This window comes from Mauremys mutica, chromosome 7, assembly GCF_020497125.1.
Source record: "Mauremys mutica isolate MM-2020 ecotype Southern chromosome 7, ASM2049712v1, whole genome shotgun sequence".
In the NCBI taxonomy this organism is placed as follows: Eukaryota; Metazoa; Chordata; order Testudines; family Geoemydidae; genus Mauremys; species Mauremys mutica.
The window spans coordinates 100,589,194-100,610,616 of NC_059078.1; the positions used below are offsets into that span (position 1 = coordinate 100,589,194).

General features: G+C 38.6%; 1 protein-coding gene across 1 annotated transcript in view; it reads right to left on the bottom strand.

Moving 5' to 3' along the window:
* Positions 1-21,423, bottom strand: part of ADGRA1 (adhesion G protein-coupled receptor A1) — a 472,051-nt gene that overhangs the window by 69,446 nt on the left and 381,182 nt on the right. Inside the window, exons 13-14 of the mRNA XM_045025299.1 lie at positions 6,038-6,245; positions 4,902-5,110 (exon numbers count right to left, since the gene is read on the bottom strand). Of these exons, the coding sequence (XP_044881234.1) occupies positions 4,902-5,110; positions 6,038-6,245 (417 nt within the window). The remainder of the gene's footprint in view (positions 1-4,901; positions 5,111-6,037; positions 6,246-21,423) is intronic.

Sequence of the window (21,423 nt, forward strand, 5' to 3'; positions counted from 1 at the left end):
CCAATCAATTGAGATGAGCTATCGTCAGCAGGAGAAAAAAAACCTTTGAAGTGATAATTGAGATGACCCATAGAAGGTGTGTTCCATTCTATGCATCCGAAGAAATGAGCTGTTGCCCACAAAAGCTTATGCTGAAATAAATTGTTAGTCTCTAAGGTGCCACAAGTACTCCTGTTCTTTTTGCGGATACAGACTAACACGGCTGCTACTCTGAAACAAGAACTAGGGGTCACCAACTGAAATTAATAGGCAGCAGGTTCAAAAGAAACAAAAGGAAGTATTTCTTCACACAATGCACAGTCAACCTGTGGAACTCTTTGCCAGAGGATGTGAAGGCCAAGACTATAACAGGATTCAAAAAAGAACAAGGTATGTTCATGGACGATAGGTCCTTAAATGACTATTAGCCTGGGTGGGCTGGGATGCCAAACCATGCTCTGAAGTGTCCCTAGCCATTGTTTGCCAGATGCGGGGAATGGGTGACAGGGGCTGGATCATTTGATGATTACCTGTTCTGTTCATTCCCTCGGAAGCACCTGGCATTGGCCACTGTCAGAAGACACGATACTAGGCTAGACAGAGAATTGGTTTGACCCAATATGGCTGTTCTTATGTTCTTCTCATCCTGGTCAGAATCAGAAGAGTCAAAGGATGTGTGGAAAACTCCCCCAGTTTCCCCCAAAAGAGAGTTCAGAGTTGTTCCAAGATTTATGTTGAGCAAAGATTCAGTTTGGTTCTATTGTTGTGAAATTGGCCTGGCCATGCCTAGTTATCAGGTACCAAATAGATGTCCCCGACTACGCCACTCTCCTGACCAAAGGAGAATTACTGACATTCATACAAAGAAAATTAACAATCATTTACATTATTTTTAAAAATTAGAGTGATACACTAAGTCCTGTTTTACGGTGATAAAATATAAGAAATGAGAATTTCAGACTTCTCGTTTGGCAAAAATTCATTAAAAAGAAGAAGAAGGAATCCTAACAGCATTCATTAACACATTTTCACAATTTGGGGGATTTCACTTCAATTTATTTACTAAACGTGTGGAAATTATTATGGACAAAACCAGTCTGATAGGGACAGGGGCGGCTCTATGTTTTTTACCGCCCGAAGCATGGCAGTCAGGGAGCCTTCGGCAGCATTTCTGTGGGAGGTCTGCCGGTCATGTGGATTTGGCGGTGGTTCTGCAGGTGATTTACCGGTCCCGCGCCTTCAGTGTACCTGCCGCCGAATTGCCACCGAAACTGCGAGACTGGCAGACCTCTTGCAGAAACGCTGCTGAATGCTCCCTGACTGCCGCCCTCACGACGATCGTCACACTGTCCTCCCCCCCACCCCCAGCTTGCCATCCTAGGCACGAGCTTGCTGTGCTGGTGCCTGGAGCGCCCCGGATAGGGAAAGGAATGGACTGTACACAATTACAATAACATTTATCCCCATTAAATTGTGACTCTGTTCTAAGAAAAAAAGAAATAAAGAAAAACAAAGGAAAATGACAAAGATTTAATCACAGATTTCAGAGGTTCTCATTTTATCTCCTTAAGAGTTACAGTTCTCTGAGCTATATGCTATGATTGCAGGAAACTATAACTACTCGAAAAAAATAAATGCTGTTCTTGCAGAAATGAAAATATTAATATAACACTCATTTCGTAAGTGATGCACTCATATTTGTCTATACTTATTAAAAGCTTCTGCTTGTTACAAAACAAACTTTGGTAATTAGATATACTAAGGCTTTAGAATTTGTTCATTTATAATGCTACAATAAATCAGAACAGTTTGCTTTATATAGGTGCATTTTTATCTGTATCTGAAGATCTAAAAGTGCTCTGCATAGAGTAAATAATAAAGCCTCACATCACCTCAGTGAGAAACTAAGTATTACTATACCCCTTTTATACACAGATGAACTGAGGAAGGGAGAAGTTAAGAAGTCTTAACCAAACTCATGCAGCAAATCAATGGCTGACACAGGAATAAAACTCAAGGGTACTGTCTCACAGTCTTCAGTTCTAACCACTAGACTATACTTTTCAACAACTGATCAGGGGAAAATAATGCTATGCAAAAATCTTGATGTAACGCGCTCCCTTCTAGCCACTTGCCCAAGCAAAAACAGGGTACATTATACCCACTTGTATCTCACTCCCAATTCAAGCACTGAAACTTTCAAATTATATCACTTGAACAACATCACCGAGAGAAAAACAGCTAAACATAAATACCTACATAAACATATTACTCTCAGCTATTAATTATTATGGAGAAACATCTCAAATTATATTTACTAAACGAAAACAGTATTAAAACAATCTTTCTGAAGAAGTCCTCCACTAAACCTAGATTTTAATACTTTGTGGTCATAGTCAGCAGCAACTCTAGAGAAATAACTCGATGGTCCTCTTATGATATTCCAAAAAGTCTTCCTGACAAATACATAATAGCTATGATGGATCTGAACATGTGCTGTGCTAGCAGTACAATGCACAGCTGAATTAATTTAGGCATCTACTTCATCTTGTTCCACAGCAGGGTATACATTATCCTGATAGTAATGCAAACCTTCAGGATCACTGTTAACTTTATTGCTGCACTTCAGTTTACATGTATTAGTTCAATTCACTGATATTGGCCCACATCAGAATAGTGCTTTATTAATTTTGATTGTTCTATGTTTTTTTGAATTGTACAGCAGGATTTAAAAAAAAATCCCATACCAGTACATGGCATCCCATTCTATTGAGACACAAATACAATGCTACCTATTTTTAATTTACTGTTAGGGTAAAATACATTAGGTACTCAGGTGATCTGATTAGATGAAGCTATGTATTTTATTATTATAACTTAGTAGATCATTAGAATAATGCTTTACTATTCTGATATGAACAACAAAACACCTAGAAACACCTTAATCTAAATCAAACTCAACAAATCTCTCATTTTATTCCCCCCAAATGCCACATTAACAAATAAGACACTAACATTTACAACTATTAATGCACTTAATTATGCTGCTCAAGTTTTCCATTGGTTCTTCCGGAGGATCTTGGAAGACATGTCTGGATAAACATTGCAAAAAAACATTATTTCTTTTCTTAACAGAGATTGAGAAACACAGGACAGGTGCCATATTACATTATTTAGAGCTGTACCAACTACTAAGGCAAAGTAGGATGTGAAAAATTTTATTTTGATGATGCTTTGCCCAGATCAAAAAGGAGATCCATATATAGGGAAAGAAAAGATGGAGTAATGAAACAAACAAAAAAACTAAATCAAAGTAACAAACATAAAATGTCCTAGAAAACTCACCATGTTACATTTTACCAGATGATATAAGCATGGAATAAATTTGATACAAATGTCTAAAATAAAGATAAAATGAGTCAATCTTTAAATTAGTATATGATTTTTGTAAACAAAACAAGCAAATGAGTTACTTGTGAGTAAATGATTAGTAGCCACTTAATAACTAAGAAAACTTTAAATATGGTAACTTGAACTGAAACAGTTCTAGAAAGAGACAGCCATTTTGGGTGTGGTACCTGCAAAGTCAACAGGTGTTTTCTTTAAAATATTTAGAAAAACCTCTTCAGAACAAAATTATGTTTCTTATTTGAGGAAAAAAACCATAAATGTCCAGAAAAAATAAGTCCATATGAGCTATAAAAAGATAAGACATGTTTGACATCATCTCATCTTCAGCAACAGGATGCTAAATTCTGAGCCATTCAGGTATGTGTGAAAATATGATCAAATAACTCTGAGGGAAATCAGTTCTTATAAAGTAGACAATAATTCCGCATTTAACTACTCATTGTCACAGCTTCGTGCAATGATTGGCTGACATCTATACTCCATCTGACAGCAGCAGATTGGTATTCTCTGCACACGTCTTCTCAATTCCTGTCGTCTATGTTTGCTGTCCTTTACAAATACACACAATGCATTATTTACTCAACTATAAACCTTTCAAAAACATTCATAAGCAGTACCAACCATGTACAAATGCACCAGCATTTAGGAAAAATTCAATATTAGGCATATACAAGTGACTAATCTATTTACAATCAGCTCACAATGACCCTTTTAAATGATGTAAAAGATTGTCAACAACGTGTTCTTCAATCAACAACTTTACATTTTTTCATTTGCTTTTCTTTTTCTCAGCCATTTATTATTGCATACGTGTGCCTTTTGTTTTCATTAAGGTAACTTTCTGTTAAGCGTGGTAGTTAAATAACTGCAGTGTGAACTGCAAGTGTGACTGAGAACAGACCAAAGCAGCCTGATGTGTTAGTATTGCACAGAAATATTTTTCTTCATGAACAGCAATTTAGCAAAAAGAATATTATCATCAGTATACAAACTAAAGCTCCCAGAACACCGGCAAGGACAAAAAAGTGCTTGTTTAAAAGAGCAAGAGATTTTATTCACTTCCATTTATTAAATGATTCAACATTGCGGTATGCCTGCAACTAATTAGTATGATCAACACAGTGTGAGGCAGGAACAAAAGCAGATGAGCTTTCTGAGATATATTGATGTAAAAGCACACATGAGTATACAGTTAAAAAACCTTCTCCTGTAATTTATAACCTTCACATACTGATCATTCCTTGATGGAACTTTCATCTGACAAGATTGACTTAAATGTCATTTACGATTGGGCCTCTCTCTAGATATTAGGCTGAGATGACCACCAGGCTTATTCACTTATTAGCAGTTAAATAATTTACTTTTCTTTAAGATTGTATTGTATAAAACATAATGAGAAATGAAACCTCAGTTACAGGCAAGCAAGGATGGTTTATGTACTTATAAGAGGAATACATCTGTGTATATATAGATATATATTTATACATATACTTGCTAAGTCATATACTCACCATTAGCACTGCAAAGTTACTGAAGTGTGTACTCTGAATGATGGTAATATTGCCTGCAGAGCTAATTATGTGGCACCCTTCTCCACACCAGCCTCCATGTCCATCCAGAAGGTCAAAATCCCAAAAGGCTGCAATGGGGTCTATACCCCTTGCAAAGTGTCTCAAACCTATAGTAAGAGGGGTGGTGAGGTTTCCAAAACTGCATCCATCTGCAAAAGCAACAAACCGAATCAGAGAAATAGAGTGGAAAATCCTTTACTGCTGAATGCTGTATATTCACAGATTCAAAAATGTACTGAACTATGGAAAACCAAGCAATAGCCACATATTCCTTTCTGTATGAATTAAAACAAATACAGAAAAGTTTACTACAATTTAAATGAATCTGAATGACTATTTCAGCCTGTTGAGGTGTCTGATCGATCCGATCATCATTAATAAAGCTAGATTTGTTGTGTAAGTCTTAAATTAAGACACGTTATACTATATACTCATGTAACAAAAAAAGAGCAGTCTCTTAGTATGATTAATAGCTAAGGCAGTTTTGCACTTTTAAAGTTGCATTAAAATGCTGTTTTAAAAGCAAATGGAAATGTGAATAATATTCAGAATAAAATAAAACTATTAAAATTGCCTGGATGACTAATTAACATAATTAGTCACAGTTCTGTAAGATTAATCACATTGAGACAAAAGCCTCTAACAACACCTATTTTAGGTCCTTCATATCAAAAAGTATGCTGGTGGAGATTAAGATACATGCAACAGGGCATTAACACCCCCCCCATCTTAATATTTATCTGAATCCAGAGTGATGGTATTGCTTTTTTCCTTGTATAGATTAAAACAAGGTTCTTTTCTATTTCGCCTTGGTTTGAGATATAAGCTTCTGTCACAACAACATAAATAAAGTGTGAAACCTAATTTGCATTCTGTTCCTACAATAACTACACTTCTCTTATGGACAAATTAATTTGAATAAAATCATACATATATGAATAAATCCAAACACTTGTGTTAAAGAAACAGGCAGATCCCAGTCCTCAGCATACTGTACACTCTGCTGCTCCATTCTCTACATAATCAAGTATACCGTAGCTTTCAGATTAAAAGAAATAATGAATAACACTCCTCACCTATTTTAGCAAAGACAGCTGGTGTGGTAACCGTCCTACGTTTCCCGTCATCTGCAAGATTTGATGAGTTTCCCGTGCTAGGAAAGAGTTTTCCATTCCGAAAGACAATAAACTGTAGCTTGCAAGTGGAGTTATCAACAGATTGCAAGGCTGAAGACTGAGAGAAGACAGACTGTGGCAAATGAACTGAAGCTACTGCTACAGCATTCTGTACAATGAGAGGAAAAAAGAAAAATTTAAAATGCAAATCACAACAGGGTTGCTTTCAGTATGTTTTAAACTCATGTACAAGAAATGTATGCTGCCTCTCTTTTCCAACAGACTAGAAGCAACCAAACAAGCAGGAGCTGTAACCATGGGAATAGGATTGGTACAGCGCATATTAAAAGGAAAAACGTTTTGATTGAATGTGTGAGCCTATATGGTCAAGCTCCCTGCTGCAGAGGTGCAAATGGTTCTTACCATGCCTGCTAGAGGGTCCATCAACACTGCAGATCTGATTTAAAGAGACAACCTCTACCAGGTTTTCTCCTTCACTTAAAACAGAATCAGACAATTTACATGATTTTTTTCTCTGAAAGGGTACTTAAAGAGTACTGGTATAATTTTATTAATACAAAAATTACATCAGTGGAGAATTCTAAAAAAAATGCAGCGTAGTAAATATATTTTATGGGTAGTATTTCATTCTTGCTTCAGATAAAGAAAATTATTCATCCAACTCCATGTTTTAGTAAATCTAGCATTATAAATATATCAAAGTACCAATGTAACAGAAGAAAGCAATGTTAGTATGAAGTGAATACAAAGACTGTCAGATCACGATAATGGCTTTGACTTGTGAATGTGTTAAACACCATTATGCGAGTAGCGACTTCACTTACAAAATGAATATAAACACACCAAAATGAATGTTATGCTGATTTTTCTCATCATTCATTCCTCTTTCTCCTGCACAAGAGGGAACCTTATCAGTAAGTACTAAGATGAGTACAAGAAAAAACAAAAGGGGAGCAGAGGGTAAATAAACAGGACAAGAGATTGGCCTGAGTCTATTTATGTGAAAAGTCTATTTATTTAAAAACAAACAAATTGAAAAATGTTCCGAGTAATTTACATTCCCCCAAAGGCAAAGTACAGCTTCTGTGCACACAATTTGCATAGATTATCACACAATTTACTTATAGCACATGTGCAGTACCTCTTCGAAAATTAAAAAGAATCATCTTCCCAATCATACAGACAAACATGACATTAATATATTTATATGTGCTGGGAAGGATACATGTGTGATAGATACATAATGCTACTCAGGTGAGTGAGCTGAAAGGCTACAATCATGTAACAGAGAGTTCTTGTGACATCATAGGTATGAGAGCAAAGATTGAGTGGCTTGTGATGTCATCACAACTTTTAGATGAGTGGGTATAGGCTTACTCACAATTCTCCTCTGTTGCAGTGCACATTCTGGAAGCGTATCAAGATTTTAACATGACAAAAGTGCTTAAAAATTACATAAAAGTCCTTCTGGACTGGATGGCATTTTCTTATCTGGAAGATGTCATTTGTTAAATAAAGACATATTGGAAAAACAGAACAAAAAACAACAGGAGAAAATCTTTTAGATATTTTTAATCTCACCATTAGATTTTAAAACAGCTGAGGAAGTAGCCATTGTTAGGATGCTGAAATTGTGACATTAGCAGTAACTCAGTCAATCATCATGCACTCAACTTCAGATAATTTTTATATTTCAGTCCCATTGATTATAACGCTGTAAAATTTCTCACTGGTTATTCCCTCATACTTTTTAAAAGTCATATTTCACTGTTATGATGTCATACAGTAGCTGTGAAAATATGAATCTCTGATGACATCACCTTAGTCACAAAACTGTTTTCAACAACTAGAAGTAAGGATTTTTACTAGGTCCATTCATCAAATTTCAGCAAGTACCTATGGAGGACTTCTCTAGGGTTGCATATGAGCGTGAGCGAGGTTATAATTTATTTATATTGTTCTTTTATTATTATTACTGTGGGCTGGAAGCAAGAAAAGCACTAAATTACGCAAATTATTTAGTACATAAAAAGGAGCAAGCTAGCAGCTCTTGAATAAGATTATGATAATGAGACTGACGCCTAAAAGCATTGGGATAAATAATGATGTACATAGCTTGACAAAAGCAGCCGTGAATAAGCTGGATGAACACAAGGGGCTTTTATAGAGTATTGACTGAGCTAGAAAACTATTAAGCCAGTGTGATTCTCAAGCTCTTCCATACTGTGACTCCATGTTACAGAGGGGAAAAGAAGTTATGGATCCTCCTTTCCCAACGAGGTGTAAAGGAAAGTGGCAATAATGCCCTTGAGCTTGCTCAGAATCCCAATATTGAGAAGCCATGACCTAAGCCAATCAGACTTGGAATGCTGTCCATGTATTGCAAATGATTTGTGGAAATACCGACACTTGGCTGAGGAAGTCTGAGGTGCGTAACACTACAGAATGGTGAGTCAATCAGATAATAAATGAACAGACTAATTACATTGTTGTACACAGCATAATTGTAGCAGTGTTGGCCTCAGGATATTAAAAAGGGAGGTGAGGTAATATCTTTTATTGGCCCAGGGCCGGCTCCAGGCTCCAGCTGACCAAGCACATGCTTGGGGCGGCCCCTTGTAAGGGGCGGCCAATCTTGGGATGGCAGGGCGGCGCTCGGAGTTTTTTTTTGTTTGTTTCCGTGGGGCAGCACTCAGGGTTTTGAGGTTTTTTTTTGGTTTGGCAGGGCGGGGCAGCACTCAGGTTTTATTTTTTTTGGCAGGGCAGCGCTTGGTTTTTTGTTGTTGTTGTTTCAGTGGGGCGGCACTCAGGGGGGTTGTTTTTGTTTCGGCGGGGTGGTGCTCATTTTTGGGGGGGGCAGGGCAGCTCTCCTTTTTTTTTTGTTTCGTCGGGGCAGCGCTCGGGGGGGTTGTTATGGCGGTGCCCTTTTTTTTTTTTTTTTTTTTGGTTGGGGCGGCAAAAAAGTTAGAGCTGGCCCTGTATGGGACCAACTTCTGTTGGTGAGAGACACACACACACACCTTGTCTCTGTAGGATTAATTACAGACAAATAAATTTTTTCTTCATTAGTAGAGCTGAGAAAATAATCTGTAACAAGACACTTCATTGCTGAATTTTGTCTCTTTTTCTTTATAAAAAATGCCCACAAACAGATGGCAATTTTCAAAAATATAGCTATTATTTTGAAATTATCTACCAAAAAATCTCTGAATAATTCTTGATCTGTACTTCATTCATGAGCATTACATTTTGAGTATTTAATATTTCAAAAAAAAGTTGTTTTGAGTGGATATACAGGGCATGTGCATTTGGTTTTGTTGGTTTTTTTTCCCCTCCCTGATTGGAGATGCGTAAATCTAAAGAGCAAATACTCATGATTATGCATTCAAAATTTGCTTTCCATGGATATTCTGCAATGATAGATTAAAACTGGCTGTTTCAGCACACATTCCTGCCAATAAACTCATCTGCTAGAATATTCATGGAACACACACACACATTGTGAGTGCCTACACATTCACATTGCTGTTTAAAAATATGAACAAATATTTGTGAACAATTTTTACATCTTAGCCAAGTGAGAATTTTTTTTTCAACAGCATTACTCATATGGGGAAGGTGTACTGTACATTAGAACGCTCTCTCTTCTGTAACAGAGGAGGCAGCAGAGTCTCATGGATAAAGCACTGGCCTAGTTGGAAGACTTGGCCTCTGTCCTTGGCTCTGACGTTAACCTTCTGTGTTAGTGCAGGCAAGTTATGTCACCTCTCTCCCTCAGTTTCCCCACTTGCAAAATGCAATAATGATATTCACTTCCTTTATAAGACATTTTGAGAGCTACATAGGGTGACCAGATGTCCCAATTTTAAGGGATAGTCTTGATTTTGGGGTCTTTTTCTTATATAGGTTCCTACTACCCTCCATCCCGTCATGATTTTTCACATTTGCTATCTGGTCACCCTAGAGCTACAGCTAAAAAGCATTATAGAAAAACAGTTTTAGTATTATTTATAATATTAATATTACATCTGGGGAGACTTATGACTGAATGAATCAAGTGCCAATTGCTGTACTATATGTAAAAATTGTTGTTATGGTTTAAATGAAGACATTTCCCGTTACAAATTTTATTTAATTACTATAGTATGAAACTGAATATATATGGCACTTTACAAAATTCAACTAACAGTATTTATTATGAGAAGGAGCTCCACCGTTATGACAATTATAACACTGCCCTAAAAATGCCATCTGGTGTCTAGCAAGGGAACTGCAGCTTCACAATGATGTTCAGATTCAGCAATGACACCTGGCATTTGCTCAGCGAAAGGCAGGAAAAGCTGCCAGCTTGTGCAGTTTATTTAACCATTAGGATTTACACACTCGGTGGGGTTTTGCAAAATAATTATGTAGGTAATCCAGTCATGACAGCAGGGCTGTTTGCATTCCATTTCTCACGACTGTATTTAGACTAGACACACCCTTCAAAAGGGGAAATACTAGAGCGATTGGAACTAGTTCAACACAATGTTTTTCCAATGGAAACACTGATTGGTTGAAATCAAAATGTTCCATGGGAATGTGTCAACTTCGATGAAATTCTGATGGAACCGTGCCTGCCAGGAATGTTACAAAACCCACTTGGTTTCTTGCCAGCTCACCTGCCTGGCTCCTAAGCAGACCACCAGAGGAGCTGAAAGCCTGCAAGCCCTGGCTCATGGCTTTTTGAAATCCAGGGTTCCTAGAGTTCCTGGCTCTTGCACAGCCTGCCAGGTAGACCCGTCCTGGAGCCAAGGCTCCCAGCCTCCTCATCAGCCTAGAAGCCCGTGAGCCCCAGCTTCCTGAGCTGCTTGGCTCCTTCATTGGCATGCTGCAACATTAGATAAGGATGAAACAAAATGCCATTTTGACATTTTCTAAACAAAATTTCAGAATTCCCATTTTGTGGAAAATTTTGACATTTCAATTTTGTTTTACTTAAGAATTTTATTTTGGAATTTCCCACAGAATAGGAATTCCAGTTACCACCCAACTCCAGAAACTCTAAAAAGGGACATAGAAATCCAAGAGAACAATACTGAAATTAACAAGTTTGTCTGCAGTGTTGTTGTAGCCGTCTTGGTCCCAGGATGTTAGAGAGACAAGGTAGGCGAGGTAATGTCTTTTATTGGAGCAACTTCTGTTGGTGAAAGAGCCAAGCTTTTGAACTAAACAGAGTTCTTCTTCAGACATCACCCACCTTGCCTATCAAAAAGTTTAAAATTTCTCATACCATAAAAAGTGAATGATCCTCAAAATATTGAGTTACTGAATCTTTACTTTTTTGTAGCTCATGCATGTGTGACTCTTATTAAAAATATTTAAGGGAAAAAGTGAAAGATTTAAAGTGAATTTCTTCCCGCAGGCAATTTTACTATGGCCTGGAGCACACTTCCTCATAATTGATGCTAACATTCACAAGGAGTTTTTAAGTGTTTAGAGAACACATTGCTTAAGGTGCCTTTGTGATATAGTAACCCTCTTCCTGGTTGCCCTCTACTTTCATGACCTTTACTTCTTTAAAGAGGCCTGCTCCTGTTTTCAGCATTCGTTGCTGATTGTCCTGCTCTAGCTAAACGGAATTGGAACATTGTAAGGAAACTAAGCACGTATCAGAGGTTTGTTATTAACATATTTTCCTGCTTGCCCTGTGCTGGAGTGACATCCATTGGATGATCAGGTATACAAACTCTTCTTCTAGTGCTGCTTTTGCTGTTACCATTACTATATTGCGCTGCAAGAATACGAGGGTCTTGTTCCATTGTAGCTGGAGTGCTCCATCAGCTGTAGTGAGTCATGACACAACAGAAACTCTTCCCTCTGGCTGCATAAATCTTGTATGGAGTGCACTGAATGAGGCCAGGACTGTCACACACTATTTTTCAAATATTACAATAGAATATCATAAAATATTTTCTGCAACCAAGGTAATTGCAGCTTGTACGGTGAGGAATGATTGAGGCAGAAACGTGCAAGAGCCATTGTCTTCTTCATTATGCATCTTGTATATAAATGGATTTCATGGAGCCCTGTTTGTGCTGTAAACACAGAGTAGTACACAGAACTACAAGACGACAAACACATATCTAAGAATGTATTTTATGATATTATATTACACTACTTAAGAAACAGCATATGCTCATATAGTTAGAAATTGTGTGACAGATAATTCAAACACACAAAAGGAAAGATATAAGGCTGCCCATGCAACCTTAACTTTTGCATTTCCTGATTTTTAAGTGCTTCAACTTTGCTTGATTTAAATTCTTCTTCAACTAATTGGGAATCCACCACATCCCTAGATGAGCTGTTCCAATTGTTAATTTCCCTAACATAAAAATTTGCACCTGAATAGGAGATCAGAAGAAAACAATCTCTGGCAAAAATGAAACAAATGTAGCCACCTCAATCCCACAATCTGAAAGAGAAGTTGGCAAAGAAATACAGAAAGTAGATGCAGTGCTTCCAAACATTAAAGAATTTGATGATTGTCTAATGGATTGGGATGCATTAAGGATATAATACATCATACTGATACAGATCTGAGTGTGCCGCCAGAAATACATGTACCACATAAAGTTGCATTAGCAGTAAGAGAGCAAGTAAAAACTGAATTTGGCTGGATGGTAATATCAGGTGTTACTGAACAAATACAGACACCAACTGACTGAGCTAGTTGCATGGTCTCCACAATAAAATCAAACAGAGGATTTATAAACAAATAGAGAATATCCAAAAGATGAAAACAAGGACCTAAAACGAGACTTCTACTCCATTAAAATTGCCGAGGAGGGCCTATCAAGACTTCAAAACAAAAGAGTATTTTCAGTTTGGGATGCATGGCAAGGGTTTAGGCAGACTGACTTGATACAAAAAGTGCAAAACTCTGCACTTTCAATTCCCCTTGTCGGCAGATATTTGTTGAAACAACTTCCCTTTGGGATTGTCTCAGCACATGAGACAGACTGAGGTATCACATCCCCGATCCTTGTGGTTCTAGAGTGGGCTGAAGTAAATGCTGAGTTGCTGATTTGAGGCAAAAATAATTAACAATTAATGAGAGCCTTTGTAATATTCTTCAATATGCCAATTAAAAAAGGGAAGGAGGAGGATCTGGGGAACTACAGGCCAGTCAGTCTCACCTTAGTCCCTAGAAAAATCATGGAGCAGGTCCTCAAGGAATCAATTCTGATGCATTTAGAGGAGAGGAAAGTGATCAGGAACAGTCATGCCTGACTAACCTAATTGCCTTCTATGATGAGATAACTGTCTCTGTGGATGAGGGGAAAGCAGTGGACATGTTATTCCTTGACTTTAGCAAAGCTTTTGATACCGTCTCCCACAAGTTAAAGAAGTATGGGCTGGACGAATGGACTATAAGGTGGATAGAAAGCTGGTTACATCGTCGGGCTCAACGGGTAGTGATCAATGGCTTCATGTCTAGTTGGCAGCTAGTATCAAGCGGAATGCCCCAAGGGTCAGTCCTGGGGCCGGTTTTGTTCAATATCTTCATTAATGATCTGGAGGATAGTGTGGACTGCACCCTCAGCAAGTTTGCAGATGATACTAAACTGGGAGGAGTGGTAGATATGCTGGAGGGTAGGGATGGGACCTAGACAAATTAGAGGATTGGGCCAAAAGAAATCTGATGAGGTTCAACAAGGACAAGTGCAAAGTCCTGCACTTAGGACGGAAGAATCCCATGCACTGCTACAGACCAGGGACCGAACGGCTAGGAAGCAGTTCTGCAGAAAAGGACCAAGGACCTCTGAATGCAAAGCTGGATATGAGTCAACAGCGTGCCCTTGTTGCCAAGAAGACTAAGAGCATTTTGGGCTGTATAACTAGGGGCATTGCCAGCAGATCGAGGGACATGGTCATTCCCCTCTATTCGGCATTGGTGAAGCCTCATCTGGAGTACTGTGTCCAGTTTTGGGCCCCACACTCGAAGAGGGATGTGGAAAAATTGGAAAGAGTCCAGTGGAGGGCAACAAAAATGATTAGAGGGCTGGAGCACATGATTTATGAGGAGAGGCTGAGGGAACTGGGATTGTTTAGTCTGCAGAAGAGAAGAATGAGGGGGGATTTGATAGCTGCTTTCAACTACCTGAAAGGGGGTTCCAAAGAGGATGGATCTAGACTGTTGTCAGTGGTAGCAGATGACAGAACAAGGAGTAATGGTCTCAAGTTGCAGTGGGGGAGGTTTAGGTTGGATATTAGGAAAAACTTTTTCACTAGGAGGGTGGTGAAGCACTGGAATGGGTTACCTGGGGGTGGGGGTGGAATCTCCTTCCTGAGAGGTTTTTAAGGTCAGTCTTGACAAAGCCCTGGCTGGGATGATTTAGTTGGGGATTGGTCCTGCTTTGAGCAGGGCATTGGACTAGATGACCTCCTGAGGTCCCTTCCAACCCTGATATTCTATGATTATATGATCTTTAAGTCAAACAGAAGCAAATGACAATTTGAATAGAATGTAGTTAGTTATAAACTTGGTGACAAAGTTTGACAGGACCTAAGAAAAGTAGAGCTAATTGTACAAATAGAAAGACCCCCATGCGAGGAAACTTTTCAGAGTCATAGCCAAGAAAATTAGTCATAGTCAAATCCTCCACTTCGACTGCTGCTTGAACACAAGTGCAGAATGGTGCAGGAATGATTGGCAATAAAATAAAGCTTAATTTTTTGTCAATTAAATGAGAAATATAAAATGACCTAACCTTACAACTGGTTGGGCAGTGAGAAAAAACTAGGTACCTCCAAGAATAAATATTTATTGAGACGACAGAGATGTAATTGTTGTATATGACAGGATTATTGTGCACTGTGGACATTATGTAATAATACTGCATAGCATGAGGTTGGAAATACTAAGCATAAATGCACATCCACCTACGTACTGAGAAATGTAAGACTAGAGTCCAAGAAGTCCCATTCTGGCCAGATATGCCATAGGGTATAGTGAAAGTGTGGAATCTACAGTAAATAAATACAGGAGATGCTATGCAAAATAACCCAACAACCCTGAAACCACATGAGAGTCCAGATCTCTTTTGTTTCAGTGCTGGTGCAAATGTACTTGAATTTAATAATAAATAATATATATATATATATGCACAATACACCAAGTGAAAATGTAAACCATATTTCCTTCCATGAGATTCTAGAGAAGTTGCTAACAAAGAATGGCTCATTTCTCTTTGGTATATTACCTCAAACACACCAAGTCACATCCTTTTTATGCAGTCAAACATGTTAGCAGAAAAGTCAGTATGAACAGCAAAGAACTTTATTTAATTGTTCCTTTGTTTGGCTAGCTATCTAACAGTAAGACAGTCTAAACACTAGCTCAGTTCTGAAGCCCAGATCATTGTCATTTATTTTAAAATAAACCTGAAAATTCATCAGAATAAATGCACACAACCTTTCCAGAAGTGTAGGATTAGGAACCCCAGAACTGTGGTTTGTTTGGGAGTTTGCCTCCTTTTATTCATTATTAAAGGTGAGTATGTGTGCAATCCCATGTGCCTGTCCTAAGAGGGGGTGTTGCAAAAGAGAAGGGGGGCAGTTGGGGAAGCTGAAAGGCCTTGCGCACTGCAGGAAAGGGGAGATCTGTCAATCAGGGTAAAGAGGTATCCAAAATGAAATATTTTTAAAATTTGAAATCTGGTTCTGTAACGGGAAAGGGCTGTAGTTTGGATTATTTCTTGTGCTCTCAAAACTAGTTTACCCATCCCAAATTGTAAGTCCAGCAAAGCCTCATTGTGCTTGTCACAATGCAGTGGCCTGCTTACTGAGTGGAGTTTCACACTGAGAATGCATGTCACCGGTATTCCGGAGCTGTGCTGCCTGCTTATGAGTTTCAAAGTGGAATTGAAGGTGCTGTTTTTGACCTTTTAAAGGTTTGAGACATAGTTACCTGAGATGACATAATATCCCCATTATCGTTTGCCTCTGCAGAGAGCAGCAGAAATGCTCTCACTGGAGCTCCCTTTCCATAATGGAAGGTAGCAGCTAGCAGTGTGTGCTCCAGAAAGCTCCAATCAGATCTAGAATCTGTTCCCCCCTTGGCCCCTTGCAGTCTGTATTTGTTAAACTCTGGGAATGATACATTTTCCCCCAAACATGTTGGGTGAAGGCTGCCTGAGGTGTGGAGATGTATTTCTATTTTATAGGAAATGTTATTTGCCATCTAAGGCATGTTGGGAGTGAAGATTTTATGGTGGAATGAGGAGACTACTTATTATTATGATATTGATGGGACTGTAACGTTAATTGTTACAAGGGCACTCAGAGGATAGGATGGGCATCTGTTGAATTCTTGGATTTTTTTTATAAATCAAAATAAAGAAACAGACAAGTAAAGAAATATCATCAGTGGAGCTATCTGGATGGCTCATTCAGCCACATTCCATGTTTTGCATCATGGGACATCGGAGATAAGAATCACAATTAGACCCAATAGCCACCCAGCCAATTGCCTCTGTGACTCATCATCCACAGAGTTGAATTATGGATGAGCACTGCCAATTTTGAACAAGGAGTCATGTGAATTCCAGCTCCAGTATATTAACAGATATTCTTTTTTGCACATGAACATATTTGATTTCCAGTTACAACTACTTAAACCCTGTCAATACACATGCCTCATAAGCTTTTAGTTTTTATTTTCCACTCGGGTTCATAGCTTACTGACACAGACACACAAGATTCTCAGTAAAACAAGGAAGTAGTACTTTTTATTAACCTTGACATCTTATTACTCCCACCACCCAAAAATAATAAAGTGCCACCCAAAGGTTTTACAGCATTAGGATCAAAATATTTGGGTTAAAAGAGGATGCTTATGATATGTACAAGAAAAAAATATTTAAGACTGAGACTATATTGCAAACTGTATTTGCATTTGGGTAGTATACAGAACATATAAGAAGGCACCGGTCAAACTTTTACTGAAGTCTTAAACAATTTAGATACATCTGCTTACTGAATCTAAGGCAAACAGATTCAGCCATTAAGTGACATATAAGGCCTTACTTGAACTGCAGGATAATTATCAAAAAATTGCAGCTAAGTTGAGGACAAGCCATGGAAAATTGAGGAAAATTAATAATGGACTTTATTATTTGCAGTAATAGAGTCCATTATTACTTTTCCGTGATTTTCCTCTGTCAGCCACCTGGGGCTGAGAGCGGAGGCTCGCACTGTCAGCCGCCCAGGGTTAAGAGCGGGGGCCCACACCGTCGGCCACCCCGAGCTGACAATGGGGATCCATGGCTGAGAGTGGCCACCAGGGCTGAGAGCAAGGGATCCTGCTCTCAGCCCTGGAACGGCCAAGCCTCCCGCTGTCAAAACTGCGGTGGAAACCTAATATCGTGGACTCCACAACTTTTGCAATATTACAAGTTACAAAGGACCTTAGTGATGTAATAATTTAAATGACTGAATATTACAGCTCTTTAAGCATATTAGTTAATAAGATTCTAAATTTCACAGAACTGTATTCACACTTTAACTAGATAAATATAAAGTTCATCAAGGAACATGAATGGGAATTCAGTGCAAAACAAAATTCACAGAGCTCTCTCATGAAGTTTGTCATTAGAATGTTCAGACTGAAATATATAAAGAACATAGAGTGTACTGAAGTCTTGGTATTACATGATTTTTAGCATTCTTAATTATTTCATGTGGATAGCAGGGTGTTGATTACTGAAGTGAGATGCTGATATTACTACCCAATGGCTATAGAGAAATTGCTTTTTTTTGTTTAAGGAAGAACATAAAAAACTCATTTGATGCAGTCAATGGCAGCAATTCCAGTTATCTTTGTTTTTTCTGGAAGTGGGTTGAGGAAGTTCATATAAAAAAACTCCACTCATCATTCGTCATATTTTAAATTTGATGGTGAACAATTCACAGACAGTATTAAATCAGTATTCCCCAAGCTGCATGCGCTGCAACAGATGGGCCTGAGATTATCAAGGGTTGTAAAGGCATTTCAGCTCCCTCTTCATGTGGTAAGAAGGGGATCTATAAAGGGAGAAGCAGTGAGGCTAATATTAAGCTTTGCCCCTATTCTAAGAGCCATATGTAGACCCATCCCCATCTTTTGCTGTACTCCAAGAAACAACAACGCTGCCACCGTCACACTACTAAGGGGCACACTCGTCCCCAAGGGGGTGGGGTCACATATTCTTTTCCCTGTTCCTGTCCCTCCCGCTTGAACCAATACAGACTCCCCATCCCAAAGATAGATAGATATCAGTCTCTCTTTTCGGAATTCCCAGAGATGACAAATAGCAGTCTCCTCTCTGGATCTCACTTAACACAGCTGATAGCTTCTAGAATGCAACTTGAAGGAATAAGTAATAGAGAGAATTGCCCTGGGGTCAAAAGGCTTCATTAGCTTGTTAATGAAATTTAAATGTCACAAAGGTGGTGATTCTCACACTGGAAGGTAGATGGAGACCCAATCCTTAAGAAATGTCTTCACATTTGGGTGAACAAAAAGAGAAGACCATTGAACTGTGGGTTATATGATAATATAATTGATGAGTGGACTTTAACAGTGACAAGAGCTAGATCTGATTTTTCAGAGAAAACATGCTGTCCAAAACATTGGTAATGGAGGAAGATAGAGACTCTGTTCATGTTGGATGCCCATATTGTAAACCACCTTTATTTCACAACATGTGTCCTTTTGTAGTATTCTCATGAAATTCTTGAAGAACCAGTTGGATCTACTGTGAACACCGAGGAGGAAATTCTGACCCTATTGAAAGCAACAGGAGTTTTGCAATTGATTCATTCGGGCCAGGATTTCACCATAAAAAGCCTAAGGGCTTGTCTATACTACCGCTTAAGTTGATGTAATTTACATCGCTCAGGGATGTGAAAAAGACACCCGCTGAACCGTGACACAGGCCTGGGCGAAGGACCTAGCTTTGGGCTTGGGACAAGAGAACTGGAGATGCTATACTGGTAAGTGATACAGAGGTTCCAGGACTATGACTACAGGTTCCAATTATCAGCACTGTTGAGCCTAGGTTGGAAATATAAGGATGATGTGAGCCTTGCCCTTACTTTAGCTTTCTGAAGGCTTGCGGGTGATGTGGAAGAGAAGAGGATGCTTAGCTGTGCACCAATCCATAAGATCCAGGGACGAATTTATGGGCAGGTGACCCAGGCGACTGCCTGGAGTGCTGGGCTTGGAGGGCACTGGTCTCAGGGTGCTATTTTGGTTGTTAGTGACAAAAGGGAAAACAGAATGTTCGAAGTAAAATGTTTCATGTATTCTGTATGTGGAGTCATTTTTCACTAACCTCCTACAAGGTTCTGGACCTTTGTAGAATCTCGAGGAACCTTCCAGACTTTCTGAGAACTACATTGTCCTTGAACCTCCTAGAATGTTGTCGGCCTGCCCTCACTTATGTATAACGGGCCAGGCATCACCAGTCAGTCAGTGAACTATAAGAACAAAGTGAAGTGAAGTGAGAGCCCAGCTGTGATATTGTGAACCTTTTTTTATTGTGTACTTGTGTTTAAGACTTGAAGAGTGAAAGTTGTGACTAATAAAGGACATATTTAATGAGATGCTAGAGATATCTATCAAACCCCTATCTATGCAACAATATAAAAGAAATACTGTTACTTCTTTTGCCATGCTTACCACATAATGTTTGATGACTTTCTAAGACTGCAGAACATAGACTTTTGCTCTCCCTAATACTGTCTGTTTTCCCCTGTAGAAAATACAAGATGCCCCCAAAGAAGCCTTCAGGAGCTCAGTATAGGAAGTGAAAAGCTCAATTGCAATCTAGTTTGCAGCAAGGGGCAAATTTGATGGGAAAACATCTGAAACAGAACAAAATAGAATGGACTTTAGGCAGTAGTGATCATCCTGGTGCAGAAGAAACTGAAGAGTGAAGCGTAAATGATGGAAGTCCTATTACGAAGGAATTAGCAGATTTACCTGGTGCACAGTTCAATTTCTTGATGTTAATACATTTCAGTTATCCTTAACATTCAAAAGTTTCTATAGGCTTAGAGGAAACAATTTTTGTATTTGCTTATATATGGCATGAATAAATACAGATTTACAGATCCTAGCATGCACATTTCCAGTCTTACATAACAGGGATAAATAAGGCATGTAAATCGTGCATCAGAGTCATGAAATGGGCTACAAATGCAATATAAAATAAGGTATTCAAAAGTTTAACAGATGGGGTGGGGGGGACCAAAACACGCCTCACCTGGGGCTCCATTCGGTCTTGGGCCAGTCCTGAAGATCAATGTTCTTTAATAAACTCAGATTAAATCCTTATTAACTTTTGAACAATGTAAAGGACACTTAGTATTGTCTTACAAGACAAACTTTGGGGTCCCCATTGTTAGAATCAGTCTTTAGTGACACTTGTGTTGATCCTGTTGTTTCAGGTCCTTTGTAAAGAAGTAATCTTTGTCTGCCAAATTTAGAATCACAGGAAGCCTGGATGAATAAACTACTGCCGGAACCATGTGAACAGTGAGGAGTGAACCCTTCATGTGGTAGTACATTCTGACTGTGCTGCATGTCAGAATCCATGGTGTCAGACTCTTGATTCAAAGAAGAAAGACATTCCGAGCCACAAAATCCCTCACAGTTCAAACTCGTTCATTTGAAGTCTGGATTATCTGATCATAAATTGTTAATCAGTCTAGGTTAACTCCCTAGGTTAACTAGGCTGGATGCACAAGCATTGATGGAGATGATTGACAAAATGGAAGCCACTCCTCACCCTGAATCAATCTAGCTAAGGTTTTTCTAAGGCTCTAACCACAGACATATCTAAACATCAAAGAACATTTGCTATCACTACCAACAAAGGCAATGACAAACATCCTGAGGCAACATATGCAAGATCTTAATGTTGCTTTTCTCACGCTGTGTTGCCACTTCACAAGGTGCTTTCAATTGACAGTATTTTGGGGGGAAAACAAAAGATATCTTGGGTAAAATTTCCAAAAGCACTTACGTGATTTAGGATCCTAACTGACTTTTGAAAATGGGACTTAGGTTTCTAAATCACATCAGTGCTACTGAAACTTTTACCCTGTTATTTTTGAAAAAATAAAAGGATAGTTTAAAATGCTACTTTGCTGGCTGTGTATTTTGCAAAAGTTGATTGTGAAAAATGGTAAATTTCTAACTGAGACAAAATCTTGAACATTCACCATTTTGCTCAAATACCATTAAAAGCTGGTGACATTTCATCCTATGTCAAATTTGAAAATAATCACAGACA